This window comes from Vespa crabro, chromosome 8 (assembly GCF_910589235.1).
Source record: "Vespa crabro chromosome 8, iyVesCrab1.2, whole genome shotgun sequence".
Lineage (NCBI taxonomy): Eukaryota > Metazoa > Arthropoda > Insecta > Hymenoptera > Vespidae > Vespa > Vespa crabro.
In genome coordinates, this window is record NC_060962.1 from 1,049,232 (window position 1) to 1,060,173 (window position 10,942).

Genomic DNA, 10,942 nt, shown 5'->3' on the forward strand with positions numbered 1-10,942 from the left:
AAAAATAGAAAGAGAGAGAGAGAGAGAGAGAGAGAGAGAGAGAGAGAGAGAGAGAGAGAGAGAAGTAACGCGAGAGAGCGAGAAAACTCGAGGGACACTATTTCCCTCTTTCCCTGTTTTCATGTTTTTCTATTTCTTTCTCCTTTGCTCTATCTCTCTGTTTCTCTCTCCTGCCCCTCTTTTTTTCGTATTGGCATCACAAATTCACAAAGCTTTTCGAACGTAAAACGTTACGCGGCCAACATATCGCAGCTTACCGGCGTAATCTCTCACTGATGTTAACCCTCACCAAACCTTATTTTGGTGCATACGTGCGTGCTTGCATACGTGTTAGTCTGGCATAGAACGAGCTTTGTCTGTCGGAACTATCCAAGCTTTTCGCCAAACTTTGCATCCCATTGACCCCTTTTAAATCCATCGTTCGTGATTCTATGTATTTCTCATCACTTTTCTCTCTTTTTATCTCTGTTTTTTCTGTTTTTCGCTTTTGTTTTTTTATATTTTGTTTAATTCGAACGTATTTAATTATTGTTTCTTATTTTATAAAAAAATGTAATACAATGGTCTATGTATAATTTGTATTATCAAATGGTTTTTCCAAAACAAGAATATCCGTTTATTTATCTCCCGCAAACACATGAATTTTCATTCTCGAGTACTTCATTGGTTCAAATATATAATCCTTATTTAATTATTGGTTTTAATTACACGCACGTGATCTAACGATCCGTAATTACGCGTAATAAATGCTTGATCGTATTTCCGATACTTGGCAGGCTTTTCCCAACCTTTTGATTATTCCGTACGTCACACGTTGACGAATCGTCCTCATGATTTATGATATCTATATATGTGTACATACATATTTACATACATACATATATATATATATATATATATATATATATATATATATCAACAGAAATATAAAATAGGCAGAATAATAGTTGTTCGTTTCACAAAAAGAATTTAATTCGATTCAATTCGTTCGACGGTTATTGCTGCCATTCGAATCAAAAGCGACAACTCGTTAAGTGTCGTCGAATAAAACAAAGGAATGTTTTGAAAATTGTTTGTATTTATCGTCGAAACAAACACACACACAGAGAGAGAGAGAGAGAGAGAGAGAGAGGAAAGGGGGAAGTTGGAAAGAGAGCCCGCATGTATTTGTCTGTTCTCTTGTAATGAGGAAATTTTAGTAAATCGACATAGTTTCAATCCACTTTTACGTAATAACCATTCTCGTTACTCTTCACGCAAAACAGCTTCAACATAGCGCATTATTCGAGTATCAATAAATCGACAGAATAAACTTCGCAAAGTTTGTCCTACCGGTCGACGGGATGTTATTTATTTTCGTTTTCGTGGACGCTCTTTGTCACTACGTCAAACGAATTTATTACTAAATCTTCGACAATAGTACTCCTATCTCTTTCCGTAACTTTTCTTACGTCGTTAGAAAGATAACTTTTATGTAAGAATCAAGTATTGTAAAATATATTCATACTCAATCATAAATACATATATACACACGTACATACATATATACATACATACATAGGTCATCTTTTTTTAAGCAAATACATTTTAAAGATAACAATAACTAATGTAATATTTTCTCGTAATCGATATTTTACTTATATGAAACGTTAAATAGAAATGTTAGACAGAAATAAATGTAATTCATGTAAAGTAAATAAATAAAGTCCTTCCGAAATTATTTTTTTTTGTATTGTACTAATTAATCTTAATTAAAGTAAAACTGTTTATTTTCTTTTGTTATAGCACGCATTGAGGAGGAAAAAGGAGCTTCGAATGCTCAGCTCCTTTGGTCAGCTTGTATGGCATTAGCCAGAGCGGTGAAGGTTACGTCATCCTCGAGTGAACCTACTATAAGGCCTCTGGAACCCGAAATTAAGGCCATTGCTAACGCAGCATGTAAGAAGTTCCATTTTAATTTAAAACTTCTCTCATATCTATTTCTTCGAATCTTATTTTCACATTATGGATAATAACGACAATTTAATTTATATTTAACAATGATCCATTTTTCATCTTACTCATCCTCTCATTCGTCTCGAACGAGACAATGATCTTACTCAAAAATTTCGGAAAGCGAAAGAAAATATCGTCTCGAGCAATTCGAAAACAAAATCTTATCTTAAAATCTATAGTAAAAGTTTCTAAAAAGACGACTTGACAATGGGTAAAGTTATTACAATAATTCGTTTAAAATTACTATCAATTTTATACAAATTCATTTCACATAAATTAATTAGATACAGTATTCACCGTCGATACTTTTTTCTAAAGTATTTCATATTGAATGAAATCGTTTAATAATTATAATAATACTCTGATATAATGATTGGCTAAGTTTCGAGATAGCGTACTCGATAATTAGAATTTAACACTTACATTTTTTCTAACAAGACAAGATAAATGATTTTATTTATCTGAGTGTATGATATGATTTTAATAAGATTGGAAAGGAAAGAATATTCGATGATTTAAAAAGACTTTTTTCTATGGTTTTGATTTTCTTGAATGAGAAAATAAATGAATGTTAAAGTTGGCCATAGAAAGAGAAAGAATGTAATTTCATTAAAACCCTTTTGATATAACACAGTCATTTTTGTCTGGTTGTTTGGTATTATTTCCAACGAGATGTTCGGTGTAAACATAAATCTTGTCTTGGTATCGTTAACGTCCGGCGGTAGCTTCCTAGTGTAAAAGAATTACGAGCTTGGCTTTAGGCATTCTTTATCTTTGCAGTTCTAATACTCTTTGTTTTCTTTCGCTTAGTTCACTTTTTCCTAGTTTTCGTCTAAGGCTTCTTCTTCTTTTATTTTTTCTATTGCTGACTATTGTTGCAGGTTACGTTAGAATTTCCGTTTTTGTGACTTTCCTTGATTTCGAATTTTCTCTCTTAAGAAAACGAAAACGTGTGTTCGCATTAATATTTCAAGTTTAACCCCATTTTCATGTCGTCCTTCAAACGTTTACGATGGCACCAAAATGTAATAGAAGAAATAATTATGATACAATCGAACATCGATAAAATCTTTAATCATTCTTTATGTTTCCTTATGGTTTTTCGAATGTATCGATAAAAAGCTTATGGGCTATTGACTCATTTTATAATAATAGTCTATCCACATTCGTTGGATTATAAAATGTTTCGATATATATTGAGAGAGGTCAACATTGAATATATTGATAATAATATTTAAAACATATTAAACAAAAAGTGTTTCATTACAAACACGTTCTTTTTTTTGTTTCTTATAAATCATAATTTACTACGATTTTAAAGAGATGTGAAATAGTGAAATTATGATATTCAGAATTCGTGAAATGAATCAAAATTGCAACGTTTTATTCTAAAAGGCATTTTACATTCTTCACAGCATAAAATTTAATTGCTACGTTTTATGTTAAGAGGTTCCTTTACATATTTCGAACAATGTAACTTAAGCTGTTTTCTGTTTCTTTTTTATTTTTTTCTTTATTTAATTCTTTATATTTTCTGTTTATTTTTATATTTCTGAAACAGATATAAATATAATAGAATCCTCTCGCATATTACTTTCATTAATTATCAATTATGAGTTTTATTTATATAATTTTCAGCAAAAGAAGATCCATTGGTTGCTGCTGCGATCGACGGTATCCCTGTAGAAGCTGCGAAGAGAGGTGTTTATCCGGAGGATATTCTTCGTAAAAAGTTCCTCGATGTGAGTTTTATTTCAAAGTCTCTACCTTTATATTTATTTAGTTTCTAAAGGAACAATTGAGTAATGTTGATTTTTCTATTCTTTTGTTTATTTATTTTTTTGTTCGGAACATGAGAAAAATTGTCATTTTTTCACAATGTTGATTTATCTCTATCGTCTCGCATTATCATGAATTGGTTAGCAAACATTTCAACGATTTATATTTCAATCTTATTACTTTTCTTTATATTTCAATCCATTTGAAATTAATTCAAAGTGATCGATGCTTTACTGATAAAAGCCTTACATATGATCTACTTATATATCATATGTAATGTCCTCTATGAAGAAGTCTTTCGCGAATTCTCCGTTCTAATTTCATTAGTGCAATTAATAGTCGATTACGTTAAGAGGCAAGAGCACTTACGACTTTGTCTATGGTTTTCTCACTGATCGGCGTAATTAATATCGATCTCATCCATCTAAACTAAACGCCACAGAAGATATTTTAAGTACTTTATTGTTCATTATTATGGGAACGTAATTCTAGTAAAAGAATTTGTTATTATAAGATCTTGTTAACACAATATGAGAGAAAGAGAAAAAGAAAAAATTCCTGAAAGATGGAAGAAGAAAGGCAAATGTTATAAAATTCTTGTCCCTCGTGGAAAATTCGATTTTTCAGATAGAGAAACAAGCGAGAAGATTAGCGTTGGTTCCAGAGGAAGGAGCAGCTCTACCAATTCATCTTCTTAGCTATCTTCAAAGCGTTTTGATTGTGAACACTGATATACCGAAGAGCGAAATCGAAGACGCTCCTATTGACGTGAATTCTCTCAACACGTACGACATACTCCAACGTGCGAGGTAAGTCGTATTGTCATTATCGTACATTTGACAAAGATAGAGATAGATAGATAGATAGAGGGGGAGAAAGAGAGAGAGAGAGAGAGAGAGAGAGAGAGAGAGAGAGAGAGAGAGAGAGAGAATACTTTCATTCTTACGACTAAATCGTTTAACGATTATTTAACATTCCGGTCACGTTCAATACCGTTTGCTAAATTCGACTTTTAAGTATCGACACGTATATAGACTAAGTACGGAGTTAAAAATTCCATTTGAAATCTGAGAGAGAAAAAGAATATTTTATTAGGCACGTACGGTAAAAACGGAGAGTGGGTGCTACCGATTGGTGACTTGGCATGATCTTTGTTCGATGTTATTCGGGCACTTGGACACGTAATCTGTGCAAGCCAAGTGGATGTACCTGTCGAGTTTAGGAATTTAGATGATACGATTCTTACGTTTGTGAAAAAGAAAAAGAAATTAGGACGATAGACGTAAAACTGTGAGGAACATGTGCGAGACATCAGAAACGAATGTTCCATCTAATCTTTTTTCTTTATTTTTCCCCTTTCTTCTTTTTTTCCTTCTTTTCTTTTTTTTTCTTTTTTTTTCTTTTTTTTTCTTTTTTTCTTTTTTTTTCTTTTTTTTTTTTTTAGGTATTGGCTGGATCGAGGAGACTTCAAGATGACTCTACGTTACATGAATCTATTGAAGGGTGCACCCAAATCCATTGCCAGAGAGTGGATGAACGAAACGAGAATCTTGCTGGAAACTCAACAGGCTATCGACACTCTGATGGCATATGCCGGAGTGACGGGCCTCATGTTTATCGGTGGTCCTGACTCGCCCAAGGTCAGTTAGTATCCTTCAACGTGATATTCTCGATCTGTGTCTCCTGTGTATTTGTTTCCTATTCCTTCCTGTCTCTCTTGTCGTGTATACATCTCCGTTAATAGATAATGTGTCCTTGTCCTTGTGAGGATAATACGTTCGTCTTGTGTAATTTGTATCGTCATATTGTGATATAAAGACAATTTTTTTTAATATAAACAAAAAAGAAATGAAACGAAGATAAATTATCTTTTACTTTATATTTAATAGTTTATTTAAATTATTATTATTTAATACTTTATTAGGATAGTTTAGATCATACAATTTGTTTTTAAATCGTTATTGTGCCATTTTGAATTTTCCTTTTGTATACATATATATATTGTCTTATTATCGAACTTATTTCATTTCCAAAGAAATTTTGTATACAGGGTGGGACAATAACTTTGATCATTGAGAATATTTTCCTTCTTTTTAGAGATATGGAAAAATTTTGTTTACAAAATTCGTACAGTACGCAGGGAGTCATAATATGACAGTAATAATTTTTTAAAAGGTGGATATATAAGGGTACTGTATCTTTGTTAAATGGAATTATATGCTTTTAATTGCATTGGTTGATACAGCTCAACATTTTCTATAAAAACAAGTATTAACCCATGCATGTCAAAATACTGAAAAAGTGTATAGAAATTAAATGTAGTAAGTGTAATAGTATGTACATAGTAATAGTAAGAGAGTGATAATTTCTTAGACTACTTTAGGCTTACTCTCTGGTTATATTACATATTCGTTGTAAGTCTGTACGACATTCCCATAAAGAGATATTCCTATTAAATAAAAGACGTGGCTATTAATTATGTAGAAAAAAATTGTTTCTTTGGTAAACAAGTAACTTGTTTATTAATTATTTATTTATGAAATAAATAAATAAATAAATAAATAAAATAAATTAATGTAATTTTATAAATCAGTCGCAATCCGATGTGAATTTTTATTAGCAAAATAAGATAAATTTAGTTCATATGAATTTATTTATAAAAATTATTTATAATAAATTGTTTTTTAATTATTAACAAAACGTTGAAAAAATGGAAAAAAGTCTGCTCTTTAAAATGGTATTTGATTCATTTTTTTTATAATTTCTAATTCTGAAGATATTTCCATTTAAATAGATGTTTACGTTGGCTCGCTGACCTATATAATTTAATTCTAATTGACTTGGTGACACATTGACCTATATAAATTTCAAGAATTTACGCGGTCCAGCTGGAGAAGCTATTATACTATACGATTATTACAAATGGGTACTGCGACTTATGGATGGAAATTTTTCAAAGGTGATATCTTCGGAACAGAAAGTTATATAGACTTGAAACAAACACCATTTTCAAATATATTATATTTTATTGTTTAATATATTATATTTTATTGTTATCTATTTAAATATTGCAATATCGATATAATAAAGTCAATTTTGTTAATAATTTTTAAATCGATTTTTTTCTTTTGTTTCGTAATAAGGACATAATTATAATAAAATTGTTTAAATTTTTATTATAATTATTTTTTGATAATTGTTAAATATTAAAGTTTATTTCAATTTTTTATTGTAATGATATAAATTTTATTTTGTTTATTTAAAATTAGTAATTAAATATCTATTAATAGTCGATAATGTATGTAGTTGAATGATTGAAAATTCAAAAGATTATTCTTTCGTAATTAGGACTCTGCATTTATACTACACTTATTTTGCGTTTAGTTTACACTATTATCATACATAAACGCAAAATAATGATAAAAAACAACTTAAGAAACCATCACTCACTACTACTATTTACTTACTATCACTCTTACAACTTTTTATTCGCATATCTACATGGTTTCTTAGAAATATTTAAATTAAAATATCTATTAAACTATTAATTTGTTTGCATATATGATTTAATACTTTTTTTTATAGAGAATGTCAAGTTGCATTAACCAATGCTATCAGATATGATTCTATTTTTAAAAAAGAGTTGATCTTCGTATGTCTTTTACATGTTTATCTAAAGAAAAAAAAGATTACTACCATATTATAGTTCACTCCATACCGTACGTCTTTTGTAAACAAAGTTTCTCTATACAGTAAAACCTGGTTTTGTGCGGTCCTTTTTTATGCGATTTTACTTTTGTGCGATTGGTTTTGTGTGATTTTATTTTTCTACATTTTGAAAAAGCTAGAGAACGATAAATTAAGCCTGACTGAAGTTCGGAAAAAACTTTCAATTTTAGACTGCATAAACCATATTATTGCAGCAATTGGACAAATCAAACAACACACATTAAATTCGTGCTGGAAAGCGATCTGGCCTGAATATGTAATTAATCGAAACGTTACCGAAAACGCGTCAATTTCTTCAGGTCTAATTTAATTATTTAATTTAATTGAAAGCATTCTCTCATCTATTTCATAAATCATTGATGTATTTTCTAATTTTTTTATGCGGTCCCTGTCCACCGCATAAAAAAAATTTTAGGTAGTATATCGTACAAAGTTGTTTATTATATGTAAGAATTTATAAAATTTCCCAATATTTTTTTGTACGATTTCTTTTATGCGGTCCCTATCCACCGCACAAAAAAAGGATTTACTGTATAACGGAAATGTTCTAGGTGAACAAAATTATTGTCTTACCCCGTATATATAAAATAGGATAAGTCCTGTTTGAATAACTTCTAAATTATGTGTCTTATGAAAAATTATTTTAAAACCGAAATATTATACGGTTTTTAGTAAAATCATTTGTCGTCTTTCCATTTAAAAAAGAAAGTTAATACATTATGTAATATCTCTCTTAAAACTATGCAAATTTTTCATACGGCAATATTTCATAAAATGTATAATTTTTAAATTACGCAAAGTAAACATGTTAATTGATAAATTAGTTAGTTGAATATCAGTTACTCTCTTGCCAGTGAAATCTCCTTCGTGTTGTAACTTCATAAAAAAGAAGAGATAAGTAAAAGAATTAATTACAATGTAATCAGATCATGGTTGTATAATATGCGAGCAGACTGTTTCGATGTATGAGAAGTAAATGGCAAGCGCAAATTTGAAGTGGGGTGATATCCCCTAATTCGATTTTAAATGGAGATAATGGAATTGCACTTACTTTTGAAAGAAAATTACTGTGAATGTATAAGTGTGTAGGTATTCACAGCCCGGATAGATGTTCAGTATAACTCGGAAATTTTCGTGTAAATCTCTAAACGTATTTCCTCCCTTAGAGAAAATGTATGTTCCCTTCCATAATTCTTGAAACTTTTCTAATTTATGCATTCACGTTTCTTACGAATGTTTCAGCTATCGGCCGGACAAAAGTAAAACCGGATAAAAGTTGGACACGATCAAAAGCGAGGCCAGATAAAATAAAAAATATAGCCAGAATGTATGTATGAATGTATGTACGATAGATAGAGAGAGAAAGTGAGAGAGAGAGAGAGAGAGAGAGAGAAAGAGAGAGAGAGAGAGAGAGAGAGAGAGAGAGAGAGAGAGAGAGAAGGGTGAAGCAGTGAATGAACAAAAGAACAAATTATCGGCATCGACTGTCGGCCTTGAATGGGGTCTGTCTAATTTTAAAGAAATTATTCCATTCAAGGATATATATTATTACGAAAAGGAGCCAGTACTTCCCTTTGCTAATTTTCAGAAAATCGTTTTTCTATAATTAATTCGCGCAATTTATACATGACGCGACTGTTATAGGAGAAAATAACGCTTCGTTGATAACAATAAAGAAAGATATCGTTTAATATGTTACGTTAAAGAAACGTTAACGACTATTTCTAATTGTTTCTTCGTTGAATGTCCAGAATCGATGACCAGAATCGATGTCCAGAATCGATGTCCAGAATTGGATTTTAAAACAACAAGAGTATAATAAAAAATAAACAAGAAAAAAAAAGAATAAAGTATTATTCATAAGTAATGCTAACTAAAACCGAGGTCGAAGCGTTAATACGTTTTTCGCACGGCTAGTCGAAATATCTCGATCAAAAGTTGGTCAAGGTATATGAAATTAAATATTGTTGTACACAATATAATTCGTTGTAATGTCTATTCGAATTTCCTATCACTCGAATCTCCATCCAAAAATCCTTTTTCTTAGAGTTTTTTTCGACTGCAATGTAAATTATCGTAGAAATATTTTTAAAATCAAATAAAAGAAGTCTATTGAATTTTTGAGCAGGTACGAAGAAATAAGTGTGCCGCGTGAAGTATGCAAAGAATTAAAGTACGGCTTGTCTGATTGAATTTATTCTGAATTTCTCGCTTCGTCTGTGTAATCCTTGATGTCGAGTATTGTTTGTTTATATTACAACAATAACAAAACGAACGTGCTTCGAACAGTTTTTCTTTAAACAGTATTCAATGTGATTTTGAAAAGTGATCTGTGGATCCAGACGTAATCATTCGTACGATTTTCCGAACCATCAGTATCGTGATTAAATGACAACAGGATTTTTTTTTATAGCAGCGATAATAAGTACGAATGAAAAATTTTTTCAATTCTTTATCTCAAAGAAATATTCGAAAAGTCTAAAAAAAAAGTTAGTTTAAAAAAAAAGTATCGTATATAAGATATAATGATTTAATAATTTTTCTAAGTTCGTTTTCTCTTTAATTTTTATATACGAAAGGTAAACATTGTTCCATGAAAATGGGTTAATAAAAAAATCTGATCAATAAACATCTTATAGATTGTTTTGTTTAAACAATTGGACAACTTCTTCAGCAGAGAAAGTATAGAAGGAAAAAGAATGATCTTAAATATTACAAGATTCATACGAGTCATCTACTTGCACTAAGGATTTGGGATTTTCCACTATTGAAGTACCACTCGCAGAGAGTTATTCTACGATCGACTTAAACGAACTTTGAGTGGTACTTTACTTTTCTTTCCTTTGCAGCAAGGATAAAACTTCGGATCGATTGGAACATCGAAGACCGATTGACTCGTTTGAGTAAATAAAGCCAACTGATTTTTTTTATGAATACATATACAAGATGTATCAGAAACATATATACATATATATATATATATATATATATATATATATATATATATATATATATTAATTTTTATATGAATATGATATATAAAATAAGTTTCTTTTCATAGCAATAATAATGATTGATTTATTTTATAAATATTTATTTCATTTTTGTGGAGGAAATCGAAATATTCGTTACACCATTTCATTTTATTTTAAATATTTTTAATGACATTTAATAATAATTAAATGATTATTTATTATATTTGTTTCATATTTCTTTGTGATCATATATTTATTGATGATATAATAGTAAGATAGAATATTTATACATACACTCCGTAGATAAGCATTTGTAAGTTATAAGGAAAACGAGGTCGTGAACAACAACACGTTGCGTATAATGATCGTCAACGGACCGTCAGGCCACTGTCCTAATTTAAAATCAATTTGGTGGCCGCGTGTTTACGATAATGGCTTTCGCCCTGTAACGGTGTCACAGGATT

The 10,942-nt window shown here is 30.0% G+C and overlaps 1 protein-coding gene across 1 annotated transcript in view; it reads left to right on the plus strand.

Annotated features, from left to right (window-relative positions):
* LOC124426169 (MICOS complex subunit Mic60) overlaps positions 1-9,485 on the plus strand; it is a 12,356-nt gene extending 2,871 nt beyond the window's left edge. The window contains exons 9-13 of the mRNA XM_046967552.1: positions 1,776-1,938; positions 3,634-3,737; positions 4,402-4,583; positions 5,219-5,414; positions 8,746-9,485. Coding sequence (XP_046823508.1) covers positions 1,776-1,938; positions 3,634-3,737; positions 4,402-4,583; positions 5,219-5,414; positions 8,746-8,766 — 666 coding nt within the window. The 3' untranslated portion in view covers positions 8,767-9,485. The remainder of the gene's footprint in view (positions 1-1,775; positions 1,939-3,633; positions 3,738-4,401; positions 4,584-5,218; positions 5,415-8,745) is intronic.
* Positions 9,486-10,942: the final 1,457 nt, after the last annotated feature.